We start from the raw sequence: 20,220 nt of genomic DNA on the forward strand, positions 1-20,220 counted from the left end.
TATCTGTATGCCAATTAAGCACTTCCTCTTCACAACCCATACATCACTCTACCTCCCTAAGCATAGACCGATTACCTTCCAGTTTGAAGAAAACTCTTGGCAATAAAATTGATCAGTTAGTAGAATTCACTCATGTTCCAGAAGACTCTCGAACCCCAGCTACTGAATACCCTCTTATAAGTCCTTACTCTTTCTACCAAAGACAAAAGAAATCAACCTTCACTTCCATTTGCCATCTTATCCACAGAAACCCTTCTCCTCCTCCCAAAGAAGTCATACAGTCTTCTCATCTACAACAGTGTGGGCTAAAAGCCACCACTGCTGAACAATACATAACTTTAGAAATCCCACAAGAAGTCATTCAAAATTATCAAAACCAAGGCTATACTCATTTGCATCTAGGAGTAGTTAGGCTTATTCTTACCCTTCATGGAAGAAGATCTCTTCCGGTAATGGCCAAGGTTGCTCTTTTAGATACCACTTTCAAAGAATACCAACATGCCTTGATAGGAGCATTAGTAACCACACTCTCAAATGGAAGTTTCATTCTCACTATAGCTCCTAATTTCACTATGAGACTTTCAGATCCAACCATATGTACTAAAAATTCAAATACAACTGGTATGAGTAATCCAAGACTCCAATGCTGAACAAGCCACCCTGTACCACCAAGTCCTCTACAGAGTTCAAGACCATGCTCTCGATCTCAATCTCCCAAACACTACAGGAGAAGCATTATTCATGTTCACAGATAATGCAAGAGGACCAGCAATCGTAAACATTCCAAGAATGATCACTACTGATGAACTTTCTTCTATCATTCCATTAGAATGGATTACTGATTATGAGAAAGCTTTTCCAAAAGAATAGGTCGATGTTCATACTACAACATCTCCAACTATTACTCATAATAGTGATGGAACGGTGACAACTATTTTTCAGAGACCTGGAATGACCAAACAAACCTCACTGCGAGGACCATCCTTCAGAAGAACCAATATGATCTCTCCTATTCAGGTGCAGACAACTCACGATCAGAATGATCCACCGGTGCACTTCTATGAGAATGGAAAACCTGTTTATGTCTCTCACATAAATGGTCACTTCATCTGGGATGTTGATCCCTCTATGTGTGATTCTGACTGTGACTGTGCCAATCAATGGAGTGACACAGACGATGAAGATTATGCTAGGAGACGAAGGAACAAGAAAAAGAAGAAGAAGTTATTACAGGCCCCTTGCTCTTTCAAAAGACCTGAGCCTCCTGATGATACTGAATTAGCTCCAATGATCAGAAAGAGGCCAATGCTCAGGAAGACGAAATTGTCTCGAAAAGGCTCCATGGATTACCTTTATCAACCAATCAGCACAATCCCATGCATCGCCACTCTCAGACCTTATGAGGAAGAATTCCCACCCAAACTGATGAAAAGAAAATCACTAGGAGACCTTATGTAGTACCTCAAGGAATCACTCCCCATGGACATCAAGCAACAACTCCTCAAGAGGAAGTGCTTAATTGGCATACAGATAATGCAGTTAGCCAAAATAAAGTACTACTCTGGATAGATCACACTCTCGATACTCTTGTAGAAAAAACTGAAGGACTTTCAGCACAATTAGGCTCTGTGGCGGAACAAGTAGCTGAACTCAGAGATCGACTTTCTGCACAAGCCTATCAACTTGATCAAGAACTCAAAGCTTACATTAATAATCGATACTTTGGCCCAGAATTCCAAAAGAAGAATAGAGAACTGGATCAAGTCAAGGCCCAACTTCGACAAATTGAGATGGACAAAAGCAAAACAGCTGTACCCCAAGCACTGGCTATAGACCCATTATCCATGTATCCCAAACCATATCCCTCATATTCATCTGTCTTATTTCCTTCCACATATTCACCACCAGAAACCCCAAATTATGACTCAATCTTCAAATTCACCTACCATTTAGCCAAGCAAGCAAACACTAAAAGATCTATCTCTCCCCAAGGACGTCGTTATTCATCCCTGCCCCAGCCATAACAATCTCAGCCATCTCTCCAACCTAGACCTCATCCTCCTTGGAAACTAGCAAATTTTTTTAGAGAAGAAACATCTTCTAATGTCCCTACGAAAGATAAGGGCATCAAGGAAGGGTCTCCTGCTCCAGGACGATCAATTTATACCCTTACTCTGGATACTCAATCACACAGTGAAGAAATCACTGAAGAATCAGAAGATGAGACTGCTGAAACTAGTGAATAGGAAGATGAGGAGTCCGAAGAAGATTATGAAGCAGACCTTTCAGCAATAGCCATGGTCAATCCTGTGGAAGAAGAAGAGGAAGAAATAACCTCTGAAAGAGATGAACCAGAGGCTTCAGCTAGTCACATTCATACAGGGTCAGTTGAAGTCAAAACTTCTAACAAATGGTTCACCTTTGATGATATCCCACCAACAAGATACAGGGAAAGGTTAAATGAATTTAGTGCTTGGATTGAAACCACCATGGCCAACCCAAACCTCACAAGAAGGCAAGTCCTTGCAGATTTCATAAATCGAATGACTGGCAATCTCTGGGAATGGGTGAATAACCTTTCTGAGTATGAAAGACTCCAGCTCATCAATGGTACCTCTTCACAGTTTCTGGGAATAATACATCAAGAATTTCCGGGGGACATTACAATCATCCAGAAAAGAAATTCTCAAGAATATTTTGAAATGAAGTGCTGTTCACTCAACAGGAAGGACTTGGAGAAACATTACAAAAAGATGGCCGCAAAATATTATCCTCTTGGAGGAAATAATAATCCGCCACTTAAACAAGTCTTCATAGCATCCTTGCCAGATGAACTCCAGCCAGAGATACAGAGAATGATGACGGCTCTTTGCAAAGAAGTGGCTACTACAACCATTGGAGAAATATACCAGTTGGCTCTAGCTGCCTTGGATAAATTGTGTGAACAACAACAAATGTTTAAACAGCTTAACAAAAACTCAGGCAAATTCAAAGGAGCATGCAGTAAATCCCATCTGAAAATCAAGTGCAAAGAGCCAAGCATGTGTGAATGTAAGACAAAGAAAAAAAAACGCATTGGCAACCACCAGCCAAAATATTCCATCAGAAAGCATTTAGAAGGAGAAGAAGCAAGCAGAAGTATCGTTACTTCAAAAGAAGAAAACCCCATACTAAGTCAAATAAATGCTTCATTTGTGGAAAACAAGGACACTTTGCTAAGTCATGCCCTCACAAGACAAAGAAGGAGATAAAAATGTTCCAGTCTTTAATGGATGCTGCTTCCATTGGTGATGAAGAAGATCTAGAGTCAGTACTTAAAGAACAAAGAAGAAAAAATGATGAAACTGAATATGTTTTCCAAGACTCTGACTCAGAAGGAAATAGTTCAGAGGAAGACCTCCCACCAAAAAAGGTCTATCTTTACCATATCATCCATTGCTTCTATCACCAAAAGAATTCCTAAAGGATCGAGTATTCCAGAAGAAGAACTTGGATATCTTGGATCTTTAGGAGTAAAACAGATTGATGGTACTCCTCGACCTCATTTCGATTTAAAAGTCAAGACATCTGCCTATGATAAACCAATAAAGGCTGTTGCACTAATGGACACTGGATCCTGTGCTACTGTCATAAAACCACATGTCTTACCAAAAGAAATGTGGGCACCTTTTTCCAAGAGGTTCGCAGCAGCGAATAGTGAAGTTTTCACCATCAATCTCATCTCCAAAAAACCAGTTGGATTGGAGATATTTCCAGGCCAGACCACTTGGCTCAGAGTACTGGGAAGCTATCTCCCAGACAAAGATGTTTTGTTCGGATTTGATGCCTTCTTCCGAACCCATGGGTTACATATCAAACCCACTGGTCTAAGTTACAAAGGGCAGTTTTTGCCTTTTACAGGAATACAAAGCATCCTTGAAATCCAAGAAGCTCCAGAAGAATATAAGGAGATCCAACAGTTACTTCTTAGTGCCTGTTGTGACAGTCATGATCAATTCAACCACCCTGCTCCTTTGTGGAAGAATCCAGAATTCTATGTTCGACTCCCCTTCAAAAAGAATGAAGACATCAACCCTACAAAGGCCACGCATTCAGGGATGAACCCCGAAGATCTTAAGATGGCAAGAACTGAATGTGCAGCCCTTCTTGTTCAAGGGCTCATTGAACCAACCAATTCTAACTGGGCGTGTCAAGCATTCTATGTTGGAAAAAGGGCCGAGCAAAACAGAGGAAAGAAGAGGCTTGTCATTGATTATAAACCTTTTAATGTCTTCTTACAAGATGACAAGTTTCCTCTACCAAGAATCTCAGTTATCACACAGAGATTAAGTGGAACAAAGATATTCAGCAAGTTTGACTTAAAAGCTGGGTTTTGGCAAATTGGGCTCCACCCTGAAGATAGGTACAAAACATCATTCTGTATACCTGAAGCCCAATACCAATGGGCAGTAATGCCATTTGGACTTAAAGTAGCCCCATCTCTCTTCCAAAAGGCAATGACCAAAATCTTTGAGCCCATATTACATTCCACACTCATCTACATTGATGATATCTTACTGTTCTCAAAAGATAGTGAAGCCCACAAAGCACTCCTGGCCCAATTCACTCAAATCATCAAAGATCAAGGAATCATATTATCTTCAAAAAAGAGCTCTATTGCTAAGACAAATTGAATTCCTTGGGATGATCTTCGAAAATAGATTTTTTCAACCAGGAGAGCATCTCGCCAAAGAGTTAATCCATTTTCCTGATGAAAACATGACGGTCAAACAAGTCCAACAATTCTTGGGAATTGTAAACTACATCAGAGACTTTATCCCAGATGTGACCAGACATACCAGCCAGCTGTCAAAACTCCTAAAAAAGAAGCCCCCCCTACCATGGGACCTGAGCAAACCACAGCTGTCAAAACTCTGAAGAAGATAGCACAAGACCCCCACCTTTAAAGATTCCTAGCACAGGAAAAAGAATATTACAGACAGATGCTAGTGATGAATTCTGGGGAGCCATGCTACTTGAAGAAACTGATGGGACAAGACACTATTGTGCGCATGCTAGTGGACAGTTCAAAGAATTTGAAAAACATTACCATGCCACTTACAAGGAGATTCTTGCTGTCAAGAGAGGAATAGAAAAATTCAATTTTCATCTCAGTGCTTATCATTTTACTATGGAAATGGATAACACCTCTTTCCCGTCAATGCTGGAAATCAAGAAAAAAATTCTGCCAGACTCTCAATTGCTAAGATGGAAAGATTGGTTCTCCCGCTATAAATTCGAGGTGAAACACATTAAAGGACACCAAAACACACTTGCTGATTTCCTCTCCAGACCTACCAAAGAACCAATCCCAAAATCGATCCATTACATCTGCACCATGAGTTTCTACAATCCTCCATGCACCATTCCATTCCCTGACTGCCCACTTCACAAAAGGCCATACAGAAGAAAGATTGGTCCTTTTCCACTCAACGCAACACCCCAGACGGAGTTCCAAATAGACAGTCTAGCCAGACAAACCTTGTTCTACTGGCTACACCAGCTCCTTATCATAACCCAAATCCATCCAAATCCAAGGTACTTCAACATAGATACCCCCTTTTGTACTGTACCAATAATCCAAGGACCTATACCAGAGGAAATGATGTGGTATATCTGGGCTCTTTCTTCCATGTATACATGTGCTATCATATTGTCACTCTTTTCTGTATATCACATCCCGTGCAATCGCACTCAAGCCCATTCTCATCTAGTCCGGTTATTCTCTATGTATGCACCACTTGAAACATGGAGAGGAATGTTATATAATATGCTTGAAAGGCACCAACTATGGAATAAACCCTCTAAGGCAAAACGAAAATTCTGTTGTTTTATCACCTTACAGAGGAGTTATTTCACTAGAAAAAATCCTCACACTATGAACAGAGTCGATATTGTTGGATACACTACCATGTGGCCCACGGATGAGAAGACAGTCCTGAATGCCTTAGCCAAATACCTTTGCCAACTGTGGCAACCTAGTCTGTATGGAGAAGGAGATGTAGTTGAAGGACTCCCGTTTCAAATAGATGTTCCCCTAATAACTCTCCGAGAGTTCCAGTCCAGATTCATAACTTCAGGAATAATCAATCAATTTGGACAATACTCTTTTTATGCTCCAAGAGACCAGCCCAGCACGTCTACACAAATTCCAAATAGAAATGCTAAAGATCTGAATTCTGAAGATCCAGATGGAAGAGTGTATGCCTTACCACCAAGCCCAACTAGAATTGATGTAGGAATACCCAATGATGCTGAAGGCCCAAACTCAGACCCATATGACCCATATCTGCAAGATGCCTAAGACCCGAATGAAGGAAACACTGAAGACCCGTTTGCATATCTGCAAGACCCGGATAGGGATCTTAGAACTGTCAATTTGGCTTTTGATGACACATCATCCTTCTCAGATGGTGATGGAACCCTTCCAGAAGACTATTTCAAACCGTCCCTTTATTATGACACTGTTGTTCCCACTATGTATAATTATGAGTGTGCTGAAATAAAGTGACCTCAGTCATATGTCTAGAAAATGCCAAAAAAGATAAGGCTTATCCTTATCCTCCAGCTGGCATTGTATGATAGGTTTGTCCAGATATCGCTTCTATCTAGAGACCTCTATAAAAGGAGGTGCTCACCTCAGTTGTGATCAGATCTCAGGAAACTTTGTAATATACCCACTCTTTCTATCTCATAAAATGTTCTAAATTTTTCTTCTCTCTCTGAAAACTTAACTAGTATTATTTCCTTCTTCCTCAATCCAGTGCCATAAAGTATGCTCTGAGCTTGCCTCTGCAGAAGATCCTGCTCATTAGAAAATGGCATAAAATGAGATCTACGGGAATTTCTCATAATAAAAAATGGACTCAATGTTATAATGCTAAATTTTGTTCGGACCCTTTAATCTCACTCGTTTTAATGGTTGAAAAAAGTATTTGGGATAAACAAACTATGTATTGTTTCATTGTCATCCTAAAATACTAGAGATCCACCCCTGTGGTCAAAGGAATTAACTAGCCTCTTGCAGACCAAATTGGTCAGCAGCATCTCTAATGTTATCCCTTGCATTTTTTCTTTTTTAATTTTGTTCTCTGCCTCAAACCTTTGACACAAAAATAAGTAAATAACGTAAAAAGGAAAAATCCTTAGCCCCCCCACCACTATACTGTAGTGTCTACACCTCATCCTCTCATTCTCACTCCCTTGTTGCGGCCGTCCACCTCTCTTTCTGCCCGCGGGCTCCATTTGCCCAGTCTCCGAGCTGTGAATGCACAGCGGTCACTCACAAGTCACAGCCCTGCGGCACCGGCCTTCTCCATGACGAAGGGCGTCCTTCTGCCGCGAGCCACGTCACCATTTTCATCTTCCACCATTACCCACTGGCGAACCACCAAGCCTTCAGTACCCTTCATGCATAACCGCTGTATCATAGCAACACAACCGCCAGTACCATGCTTCCTTCATGACTTCTCTAAGGTTTCGCTTTTTCTTGCAGTTCCTTTTCATTCACTCTTTCACTCATTCTCGTGCCTTCGCACTTCAGCGTTTCCTCAAACATTAAGGCTCTTGCGATGCTTAATTTCATGTTTCAATTTGGCAAACCTGTGTTCTATTGACTCTGCTGTTCGATCATGAATTGTGAGCGGTTATTGATATGCTTTAAAATGTATCCAGGTGCTATCACGAACTACTTGTTCATCCTCCAGGAGAACTAATTCTAATAGCTTGTCTCATCCCTCACGAGTCTCATTAGCTAAAGCAGTATCGATCAACACAAACATTTCAAATTACTGTACTCATTCAGCGGAGGAATTCTGTTCCTCAAAGCGAAGATCAAGAGGCCCAGTTATGGCAGCTAAAAAGGCTGCCGAAGGTACTGAATTTGTTATCTCACAACATGATTTTTTAAATTATTGTTGCTTGTCATGTTAATTAAAGAGAATAAGCATATATATCCAAGGTTAATTACAATACTTGTCATATAATTAGGAGTCGCACAAGAAGATGGTAAATACAAGCACACAGTTGATCTTCCCAAGACAACATTTGGCATGAGAGCAAATTCATCACAAAGAGAGCCTGAACTTCAGAAAATATGGGACGAAAATCAAGTATTAAAGAACATTGCTGATAAAAACACTGGCGTAAGTTATCGACACTCAGTTAGCTTTCACCAAGCAATTTTATGAACTTATTGACATACTTTGAATAAAACAATGATCAGGGAAATTTCATTCTCCATGATGGTCCGCCATATGCAAATGGTGATCTGCACATTGGCCATGCCTTAAATAAAATTTTGAAGGATATTATAAATCGTTATAAGGTATCTTTCCTCTTTCTTGCAATTTTTTTTGTCACATTCTATATAAAGTGTATTTTAAATCCACCTGATACTTGTTTATGATGTGTATTGTATCCTAAATTGCTCTGCACTTGCGACTATAAAATATTTTGCTAAGATTTTTTTGTACTTTTATTTCTGGTCAGCTCCTTCAAAACTATAAAGTTCATTTCGTTCCTGGTTGGGATTGTCATGGCCTACCAATTGAATTAAAAGGCAAGTGTTATTTGTCGCAGTACGTCCCCATGATAGCTGGTCCTAATTCTTGGTTGTGTTCAAGAAAAAAAGTAATGCACTAGTACTTTCTTAACTTATTTACCACTTGTCAACGTATACAGAGAGTTCTTAACTTAATTCTGTTTCCGATGCTACTCATTCTATCCCTTGTTCTCCTTTACAGTGGGTGATGGGTCTAATTTAACTTTTTGGACGACCATTGGAGGTCTTTTTGACCTAGCCTTTCCTCTGACAAGCATGTTTTGAGATAGGATTAGATGCCTAGCATCTATTTGGTGTAAAGCTCATGGTCTTTATAGGGTACTTTCCCTTGCAAACATGTTGAAAAATTAGAAAGCTGTGCATTTTAGATAATTTTTGTGTTTGCTTTGCTTTTGTATTGGGGAACCCTTATCTAGGATTATTGATATGACCAGAGCTTGTGAGCTAGTCAGGGTTATAGAAAAATAGCCATAAAAGAATAAATGAGTAGATCACATTGACAACTTGGGGTGAGATGATATGACACACCTCTTTTCATGTATCATAGACCTCCCTTATTTTATATCAACATAATCCCACTACTAAGTAGTTGTCTGTTGAGAACTGACTAGATTTTTAGGGGTGGAAAAATGATTTGATGCCTGATGTTATTCTATTGGATTCTAACACAGCCTTAACATTTGCCAAGCTGTATAATAAATCCATTAATAAACTTGACAAACTAGGTGAAATGGAAAAGGACTGAGGAGTAAACTGCATTTGAACTTTAGCTTATTTCATTGAATGGTGATAAATAATAATTTTAAATCTAAAAGGTAAAATTAAGTGGACTGCTCTGCTTACTATTTTCACCGTCTTAAATATAGTAAAAATTGATGATTTCTTTATTGGCTTTTTATATAGACTGATATATTCATATTACCAAAACAAATATAGATTGATTTATTCCAAAATAAATAGCTAGGGTTGAAATGATATTGGATATAAGAATGAATTTTGAATGTACCTAAATTTCCTTCTTGTTTGCTCCTTTTTATTTCACCTGCCTATGTATATTATAAGTTGACATGGGTATACATTTTGACCCATATATTCAATTACATATTTTGGCGGAATGATTGTTTTGAATTATTTCAGTTTTGCAGTCACTGGATCAGGAGGCAAGAAATAATCTTACACCATTGAAATTGAGAGCAAAGGCAACCAAATTTGCCAAAGAAACTGTTAAAAATCAGATGTCATCTTTTAAGGTACCTTTCGTGTTGGCACCTTGCTGTGTCTTTTCCATGGCATTATTTTGCTGTAACTTGCTGCATCATAGACATGTTGCAAAATTTTCAATTTATCTTAAATTGTAATTGTTAAGAAAATGTTTATTCCTTTAACATGGTACTAAATGTTTCCAGCGCTATGGAGTATGGGCAGACTGGAGCAATCCTTATCTTACTCTAGATCCAGAATATGAAGCTGCCCAGGTAGCTGGTACAGCCTTTCTCTTTTACCATTTTAGATGGCTTAAAAGAAATTCTAGAATTCAACACTTTCGAATTTGGATGCTATTATGGTGTATTATTGACCTGAAAATTTAGAGCTTGGATTATTGTACTATGAGAGCTTTATTAGAATGACCCTCAAAACATTCTAACAAGACCTTACTAGACTGCTAAGATTGCTTTGATATTCCTGTACACCCAACTTCATGTGATATTGTTTGAATGTTTCTTCTCCTAGATTGAAGTATTTGGTGAGATGGTATTGAAAGGTTATATCTATAGAGGCAGAAAACCTGTTCACTGGAGTCCCTCTTCGCAGACAGCACTTGCTGAGGCCGAGTTAGAGGTGATTTTAATGTTAATCTGTTGTCAAAAGATATGTTGAACATTAAAGTACACCTTGAAATATTTTTAGATTGATTTGGTCCTTCATATATAAAGTAACCATCAGAATATCATGTTGATTTAAATATATATTAAAGGACTCGGTTGATTTGCTTAAATATCGAGGAAGCAAGTTGATGTCTAAAATCTTTGAAGGATTTTTTATTTTTGGTGATGAAAGAAGAAATTTTATAACAAGAAGAGAAGAAATCTGGCTTTAAGGACTAACTTGATATCACATATATCATAGGAGAACTATTTTTGAGTATTTTTACCGTTTGAATTATCATTATGTTGAAAACCTCTGGTCTAATGTCTATATCACTAGTGTTCTGTAGAATCCAAAGGCAAGTAAAAGTAATATGATGTTGTATAGTGTGGGTGGAAGTTGCATAATCCATAGTCAATTAAACATGTTTCCACACAAATTCTGTCTTTTTGTTTACATGGGTTTGATTGCTTGTAGTTTTCTTTAGAACCTGATTTGGTGAGGCTAGTGTATTCTTGTTACCACCTCTTTTGGTTATTTTTAGTATCCCGAAGGGCATGTTTCGAGAAGTATATACGCCGTTTTCAGAGTTGTCAGTGCTCCTCTTGTGCCAAATGACCTGCTACATGAATTTCCAAATTTATGCATTGCTGTATGGACAACAACTCCTTGGACTATTCCTGCCAATGCAGGTAGATTTTCCATTTCTCATGTTCGCTCACAACTTGTGGATGTATTTATTATTGCTTTCACTAGTCATAAATATGAAGCATGGATAGTGATTACGTACACTGCACAGGACACAACATGGGACACCTGGGTACACTAAATTCAAATTTTTGTTAGTTACAGGGACATAGCATATATATAACAATTTTTTTTTTCAGATAAATTATAGTGATATCTTGATATTTTATTGACTTTAAAATACAAACAAACCACTTTCAATACTTTTTTTTGTCTCTTTTAATTATATAAAACATTTTAGATAATTTTTTATATTAATAATCAATAATACATATTATTTCTTAACTCATTTCCTGAATATAATTAAAGAATAAGGTTGGATACGCCTGCATGTGGTTGTAGTTGGGTGAATTGAGGCATGTCCGAAGAAGTTTTTATTTATTTATTATTAAGACAGCTGGACATGGAAGATATGCCTGTCGGACGAGACGGGTATCATTGATTGTTGTGTATGTAAATGTGTCCGACACGTGGACACAACAACTCAACCAAGTGTCCCTGCTCTATACTCATAATGGCCTCACCCTCAGTACTATTTGTATTTATGCTAATTTCTCAGTGCTAAGCTGCAATGTCTTGAATTTGAAAAAGGAGCATAAATATAGTCCAGCTTAGTCAACAACGAAAACGACAACGGTGACAGCCTAGCTTTTTCTCATTGGGAGATGGCATCATGGATTAAATATAACCCCATAATGTCCTACAACAGATTGTGCAGTGCTGCTATATTTGTTTGTATCCGTTTTAAGTATTAGTTTCACCAAGCCAAGATATGAAAGTAATTCTTTATCTTTTCACTTGGGACTTCACTAAAGTTAGACTTAAGGGAAAACGGTTGTGCTGTTTCTGCTGGAATTATTGTTACTTCTTCCGATCTAGATTACCTATGGGAAAAAGGTGCAAGAAGAAATTAATAGAATTGTTTGGGTGCACCTTCTCTTTAGAAATATCATCTGAATTTGTTGGTGATACTGTTATTATTGGGTCTTTTCTAGTAATTTTTTGTAGGAACCTTTCAATTGACAGTTTACTGGTCAAGTACTCATAATTTTGATTGTCATGTTCATTTAAATTTAATTTATATACCACTCTGTCTCATCTTGATGTCTACTTATTGTTTCATGCTCAGCTGTGGCAATAAATCCCAAGCTTGAATATGCTGTTGTTGAAGTAGAGTCATTAGATGAATGTGCCTCGTCTTCTGGTGAAAATAGAAAGAAAAAGTTTGGAAATATTTTAAAGGATGAGAAGATACCATGTCTCATTGTAGCTTCAGAGCTTGTGTCAAGGTTAGAGGCAAAATGGGGTGTGAAGCTTGTTATCAAGAGAAGGGTTTTGGGTTCTGACTTGGAAAACTACAGGTTGTTAGCAGTATAAAAATGAACAGTTGATTTCTTTGATTTTATTTTTCACCTGCTACTTGTTTTTCTAATGTATTCTCTTTATTGTTAATGGGGAAAAAATTGCACTAAGGGCTTGATTTAACATTGATTTTAGATACATCCATCCGGTAGATAACAGGGAATGCCCAGTTGTAGTTGGGGGAGATTATATTACAACAGAAACAGGAACAGGATTAGTCCATACTGCTCCAGGACATGGTCAAGAGGATTATGTAACTGGTCAGAAGTATGGGCTACCCATTCTTTCACCAGTAGATGAGCATGGGATATTCACTGAAGAAGCTGGACAGTTTAGTGGGCTTGATGTTCTTGGTGAGGGTAACACTGCTGTTGTGAAATATTTGGACGAAAATCTGTCACTTATCCTAGAAGAATCATATGGTAAGTTCTTCCTGTCACTCTTTGCAAACTCTCTTAATGTGCTGAGAATAGTTATTATAGACCTTATCATTTATCATCATCATCTGGTCTCTTCTATGTTTTCTGATTTAGAACACAAGTATCCATATGATTGGCGAACCAAAAAACCGACAATATTTAGAGCAACGGAGCAATGGTTTGCATCAGTAGAGGGATTTCGTGATGCTGCTATGGGTGCTATTGGCCATGTAAAATGGGTTCCAGCTCAGGTACTCTTTTTTAAAGTTTATATTCCTATATAATTCTGCTCCTTTGATATTTGTAAATTTGTTCAGCTGGAAATGTGCTGCATATCATATTTGTTGCTGTCTTTCTCAGGGGGAAAACAGAATCTCAGCAATGACCTCCAATCGCTCTGATTGGTGTATATCACGACAAAGGACGTGGGGTGTCCCGATTCCTGTTTTTTATCATCTGCAATCTAGAGAACCTCTCATGAATAAAGAAACAATCAATCATGTAAAATGTGCGTTCAAGAGAATGATAAATTCATGTTTTCTTTTTTGTCAACTCTCTAGTTGATGTTTGCACTATTCTTTTTTTCGGAAAAAATTTTTTGGGTGTAAGTACTATTTCAATAATTAGAAGATATATATAGATGTTATTTTCTTAATGTTTTACATGCAGTAATAAAATATTCCAAAGTTGCTTAATTGATATACTCTTATAATGCATGCTGGCCCTATGAAACTAATGCATCCTAAAATTCATTTTCAGCCATTATTGCCCAAAAGGGTAGTGATGCATGGTGGTACATGACAGTTGAGGACCTTCTCCCAACTAAATACCGAGACAGAGCAGCAGAATATGAGAAGGGAACTGACACAATGGATGTATGGTTTGATTCAGGTACAATTTTGGTGTAAAACAATTTTTAACCGTGACTGGTGCATTGTTTTATAAGTTCCTCCACACTCCTAATACTTTCCTGTAGGCAAAGTACTGTAACTATAATAAGTTAGTAATGGCTTGCTAATGTTTGTCAGTGGTAATGTATAACTACTAAACATATTAAAACTGAGATATTAATCAGATCCATGGCCTTAATGGTATGTTTATTGGGTAATACACCTTTGTTTCTAATAGAGTCTTTGCCCATGGTGGCTATCCAAGTTAATTATGCTGGCATTTAGTTGTCCATATTTATGTCAGTATCTACTTTCCTTTGAATTTGGCTCTTGGGATTTTTTTTTTTTTTTTAAATTATTATTTAACTATAATCTTAAATTTACTTCAGGTTCATCCTGGGCTTCAGTCTTGAGAAAACGAGACTGCCTTAGTTTTCCTGCAGATTTGTATCTTGAAGGAACAGACCAGCATCGAGGGTGGTTTCAGAGTTCGTTGTTAACAAGTGTAGCGACAACAGGTAATATATTGCTTTTTCTTTTATGATATGACAATCTACTTCTCTGTTTGATACAACCGGAAGAAACATTATTTCGCTTATTGACATTGGTGAAACCCTTGTGACTGCTTATACTTGAATCTAGTTTTTTATAGAGGGTCCTTATAAAGGTGATAAAGCTTTGATAAAGCCTACAAATCAACTAGGAGCTCAAATAATAAGAAAATGTGTAATTAATCTAGCATAGTTGTTGGTTTGCAAGAATGCATATTCCTTCTTATTATAAAATATGCATGTGGATGTACAAACATTGTTGCACGCTTGTGTAACAAAGGCATGTATAAATCATAATATCTGGTATGTTTGTAGCATTTAGGTACTGATTCTATCATTTCTTTTCTGATACAGGGAAGGCTCCATATTCTTCTGTTATAACACATGGATTTGTATTAGATGAGAAAGGCTTAAAGATGAGCAAGTCTTTAGGTAATGTTGTGGATCCACGTAGTGTGATTGAAGGAGGTAAAAATCAAAAGGTTAGTTATGTAGATTAGTTCTGTGGAATTTTAGTTCTGGAACTGTATTAAACTCTATCATTACCCTTGATCAAAATTGTGGTTCAATTGTTTTTTATATTACCTTTTTATCAGGAATCACCTGCATATGGTGCTGATGTTCTCCGACTCTGGGTTTCTAGTGTAGATTACACCGGTGATGTGATGATTGGCTCTCAGATTCTTCGTCAAATGTCAGAGATTTACAGGAAGCTGAGGGGTTCCTTAAGATACCTCCTGGCAAATCTTCATGACTGGAAAGTAAGTTCAAATTCTGTGGCTCAAGTGAAATTGTTTTCACTTGCCTGGAATTACTGCCCACAATAAAATATTATGATGGATGAATCAAAGAATAACAAGAAACATAAGAGAAGTGTGTATTATCATCTGATGGATGTATAATGGGCTATAAGAATGACATCTTAATTCTTGAATGGCTAACTTGTCAACTGGTTCCTTTCGATCTTATTCGTAACCAACTATTCCCTAGTCGATGCCAGTAAAATTGATAATATTTGGTAGGATTGGATCAAAGAATAGCAAGAAAACTAAGATAAGTAATTGTTCTCTAAATAGATGTAGTTTAGGGATATTCTGAGAGAGCTAATTTCTGAATTGATACCTCTTGCCTCTCCTTATACACATTTATAAAACCTATGTAAAGGATGAACCCTGAAATTAAAGGGATTATAGATACAATGAAAAGTTTATGTACAGACTATGAGGTTAATATCAGTGAGGTAGTGACCTCTCTGAAATGTGTGTATATTATGATCAAAATGAAAGAAATAGCTCAGGGTGTTTGAGAGACCCTGGTCTCTCCCAAAACCCTGCCCTTCCCCACTGCAACAGAATCATTCTTCATTCTCTCTCCTACCATGATTTTCCACATCAGCTAGTTCAGCTTGGATATTTTTCCTAGTGCCACTCATCCCTAGCCCACTCTCATCTACCCTTCTATAAACTTTAACCGAAAGGTAGAATACTAGAGTTTGAGAGTATATAAAGCAATAAGAATGCTACAATTACCTCGCTGGTTCCTAACGCAGTGCAAGTAACTAAATGTGTTTTATTATATTAAATTGGAAGACTTATGTATGCCGATAGCTGTATACATCTTTCGCTTCTTCATACTTCTGACATTAATTGTTTTGTTGACAGGCAGATTATACTGTTTCATACCATCAGCTTCCCAGGATAGATAAGCATGCACTCTATCAGCTTGAAAATGTTGTGAAAACCATTCAAGGGAATTATGAAAATTACCAGTTTTTCAAAATATTTCAGGTGATTTATTTTAGATCCTGGTGATACCATTATGCATGCGTGCCTGTGTGAAATATGTTTATGCTAATGCTAAAGCATATATTGGTGTGGGAGAGCATGACACATTCAGGTCCATCTGTACTCTAATAACTTTAAGTGTCAAATGTGCTGATTGTACTTGAAAATGATTGTTGGGTTAATAAGGTCTAATCCAATTAACCAAGAGGTTGGGAGTTTGATCCCACCTTAGGCAAAGAAAGCATTTTATGGCCAGCTGTTTTCCCTTAAGTGGATGATCTGCAAGAAAGGCATTAGTCACTGTGTCTGGAGGTGGATACCCTGGGAAAAAAAGTTTTTCGTAGTGTAACCATTCATGTAATTTATCTGTATTTTTCTCATTTCTTTGTTTGATTTGCTAAAAGTTACATATCTTCCTCCCATTACAGATTTTGCAGAGGTTTGTCATTGTTGACCTGTCAAATTTTTACTTTGATGTTGCCAAAGATCGACTTTACGTTGGGTAAGTTTCTTCTGTTCATGTTTACTTGTTTCTTATGCACCTCATTCCCCATTGTGCATATATGCAAGCATCGCAAATTTACAATACAAGATAATAACATAAAGATGTTGCCTGTTTTGCATTTTATTCTGTGTTTCCATTTTGTCCTATAAAACAATTTGTTTCGTGATGATCTGCAGGGGTTCAACAAGTTATACAAGAAGAAGTTGCCAAACAGTTCTTGCAGCTCATCTCCTGTCAATTGTACGACTAATAGCACCAATATTGCCTCATTTATCTGAGGATGTATGGCAGAATCTTCCGTTTCAGTACACAACTGAGTATGGTTCTGTTGCCAAATATGTATTTGAAGCAAAATGGCCTGCCTTGAATGAAAAATGGCTTGACATCCCCGTTGAAGAAATTGAATTTTGGGGAAAGATTCTTGAGGTCCTCTCTCTCTCTCTCTATATATATATATAATGAGGTATACTAAAATGAGAATTCAACTTAGTTAAGAGTCATTCCAAACTAAAGAACTGAATTCAATTCCACTAATATACTTAAATCATTCCAAACCATAGAATTGAGTTTTAAAAAACAATGAATTCTTTTTTCAATAGGATAAAATTCTTTTCTGACATTAAAAAAGTGTCCAAACACACAAATATCTCTTCTCATATTTCAACAATACCTATTTACAGTGTGAGTGCATTAAACTCTATTTGCTTTTCAATTTTTTTCTTGCTGATATGATTCTTCTGTTCACTTTTTCCATATACCGAAGTACATAAACTATGGACTAGCACAATTTAGCAAGAAGGAAATAATACATAACCATCGGGTGTATTTAGGACTCTCATATGTCCTGTTTTGATGTTTAAAAAAAAAATTTATTACTGATTTCGCCTGCAGTTTTGCAAAATAAATGGAAAAGAAATTGAAGAGAGTAGCTCAAATTTTTTTTTTCTTCAATCTTTATAGAATGGTTGAGTTAGTTAATTTGTTTATTAGATATATCTTTATGTTGGTGAATCTATTGGTAAATGGAGTCTTGTTTTACCAGCTAAGAACAGAGGTGAATAGAGTATTGGAGGTTGCTCGAACCGGAAAACTAATTGGTGCTAGTTTAGATGCGAAGGTTTACATTTATTCATCTGATGCCAGCCTGGCATCCCAACTATCTGAACTTTGTGAAGCCACAACTGATGCTGATACATTGCATCGCCTATTCATAACATCTCAGGTATGTCTACAGGCTACAGCTACAAGGCATGTAACTTTAAGTGACTAATTGACTAAGGACCAATGAAATGCAATTTTTATAGAATGCTACAGACAACCAACGATATTTTGTTGCTTTTCTTAGGATTTTGGTAGTATTAGAAAGCTAGTCCATGCTACATGAGATTAGGGCACTTTTTAATCAAATCCCTTGGGGCAGCCCGATGCACACCACACAAGCATCTTGCTGTTATGTAGGGTTTGGAGAAAGGTTGCATCCAAAGGGTGTAATGCAGGCAGCTTAATCTTGGAACGAAAACTTTTGGAATTGAATTGAATTGGAAATCAAATATTGTGTTTGGAATAAATGACAAATCAATTTTTATATTTGGATTATAGATTAACGAGAATTGATTTGAGGGTATTTTTTTACATTTTTATCCTTTACTCTCCAATTATATTACACAACTTTGCACTACAATTGAAGTGCCACCACTATTTCGCCGGGGAGTTGGCCAGTGGTCGGCCAGGGACGGCTGGGCTGTCGGTTTGCTGTGTGCAATCGGCCAGCAGTCAGCCCGAGTCGGATTAAAATCATTTAAAAATTGAGGGGATTTGAGTTTTAGTTATAAAGTAAATTCATGATATTTACAAATCAAATCAAATCAAATTCTATTTTTTTTATCTCTTCCAAACGAAGAAATTGATTTACAAATCAAATCAAATCCAATTCCATAAGGTTCCAAAAACAACCTTGATGGTTTCGCCTATAATTTTGCTTTGCTACCTTTATTGATTATCTTTATGGTGTTTGGAGAGAGAAAGGTGGAAAATTACAGTTACTTACAACTTAATCTCCCATGATCTGAGTGATATATTAAAACTCTGCAAGTCTAAACTTGCACATGCCTGCTTACTGTTTAGTTTAAAATGGTCATTGATTTATTTTGTATCCGTTAATTGTTACTTGTCCATCAACATGACTAGTTTAAACCTGAAATTGCTCAAGTTTGGCTTCCATGTTCCAAAGGAGATGTGGAATCTCTGGTTATGCAAGATACACCTATTTCTTATCCATATTTGTTATTCTAGCATTTGCATTAGCATTGTATAGAATCAATGTTTTTCCGTTTACATTTCCAATTCACCCGGTGATTTTTTACCGTTCTTAAATGTTTGATTGTCAATATACAGGCTGAGATTATTCCTTCATTGGATGATGAAAATGTAAAAAATATACCGTATAGTGGTGAATGCCTAATTCAGGGAACTAAAGTATGGATTGGTGTGTCGCGTGCTACTGGTTCAAAGTGTGAAAGATGCTGGAATTACTCAGAGCAGGTTGGTTCAGTCTCAGATCACCCTACACTTTGCGGCCGCTGCTATTCTGTTATTGCCGTTCCGATGCCTCCTGAAGTTGCTGCAGTGAGTTAAGATTTCATGGAAGTCGACCTTTTTTTGATTAACAACTTCAATTTTGTTTACTAATTGAAATATTGAATCGAGTTTCCTTCAGGATTTAATTTTTAATAGAATGTAATTGCATGATTTGTTTCTACTACTACTACTACTACTACTATTATTATTATTATTATTATTATTATTATTATTATTATTCAGTTCGAATCAATTATTAAGTTCTTTAAATGATGTGTGAATATTTGTATTAGTCTAGTGGTTAGCTCAGTAGCTTATTTAAGCAAGTGTAAAAAGTTCAAATTTTGCCTTGTGCATGCAGTAATTCATTGGCCGGTGACAAACCCTTAAATGAAACTTTAATTCGCATTGAATTAGTCCTTAACCTGCCAGACTAAAAGGATATTATGAAAAAAAAAAAAAGTTAAACTCTTTCTAATGAATTTGTAGATTTGCATGGTGCCACGCTTCTTAACCTTGAGATCAAAATGTGAATTAGCAATTGAGTTATTGACCAACTTGGTCACTGAAAATGTTTTTAAAAGTGCGATAGAAGGATATATATGTTTTATTTTTATAAAGTTCAGGAATTTTAACATATTAACATTTTTTTGGGGACGAAAATATCTGATAAAAAATTTTTTAGAGACTTATTTGAATATATATATATATATATATATATATATATATATATATATATATTTATTAACAGTAAATATTATTTTTAGGATTATGTGTTTTTTTTAATTAATTGTAAGTAGAATTTATATATATTTTTTTCACAACTTTGAGGGCAAAGTTGGCGTTAAGTGGAATGTAATGTAAGGTGTAAAGTTGAGTTCCATAGCCTAATTAAAAAATTCTCATTAGTAGTAGAA

The 20,220-nt window shown here is 36.8% G+C and overlaps 1 protein-coding gene across 2 annotated transcripts; it reads left to right on the forward strand.

Moving 5' to 3' along the window:
* Positions 1 to 6,699: 6,699 nt before the first annotated feature.
* Positions 6,700 to 19,573, forward strand: LOC112775667 (isoleucine--tRNA ligase, chloroplastic/mitochondrial). 2 transcript variants are annotated; one of them, XM_025819460.3, is made up of 22 exons: positions 6,700 to 7,515; positions 7,714 to 7,912; positions 8,029 to 8,183; positions 8,264 to 8,365; positions 8,530 to 8,599; positions 9,740 to 9,852; positions 10,009 to 10,077; positions 10,334 to 10,441; positions 11,013 to 11,160; positions 12,345 to 12,576; positions 12,713 to 12,999; positions 13,111 to 13,247; positions 13,357 to 13,504; positions 13,756 to 13,887; positions 14,276 to 14,404; positions 14,792 to 14,919; positions 15,034 to 15,198; positions 16,099 to 16,224; positions 16,650 to 16,723; positions 16,903 to 17,152; positions 17,769 to 17,948; positions 19,121 to 19,573. In XM_025819460.3, exons 1-22 carry the CDS (start codon positions 7,357 to 7,359, stop codon positions 19,358 to 19,360), a joined length of 3,351 nt encoding a protein of 1,116 aa, XP_025675245.1. In that variant the 5' UTR covers positions 6,700 to 7,356; the 3' UTR covers positions 19,361 to 19,573. The 2 variants fall into 2 exon arrangements, with proteins under 2 accessions (XP_025675245.1, XP_072083052.1); XM_072226951.1 differs by lacking the exon at positions 8,530 to 8,599 and having other exon boundaries at positions 7,126 to 7,515; positions 9,748 to 9,852.
* The last annotated feature ends 647 nt before the right edge of the window (positions 19,574 to 20,220 follow it).

This window comes from Arachis hypogaea, chromosome 19 (assembly GCF_003086295.3).
Source record: "Arachis hypogaea cultivar Tifrunner chromosome 19, arahy.Tifrunner.gnm2.J5K5, whole genome shotgun sequence".
Classification (NCBI taxonomy): domain Eukaryota; kingdom Viridiplantae; phylum Streptophyta; class Magnoliopsida; order Fabales; family Fabaceae; genus Arachis; species Arachis hypogaea.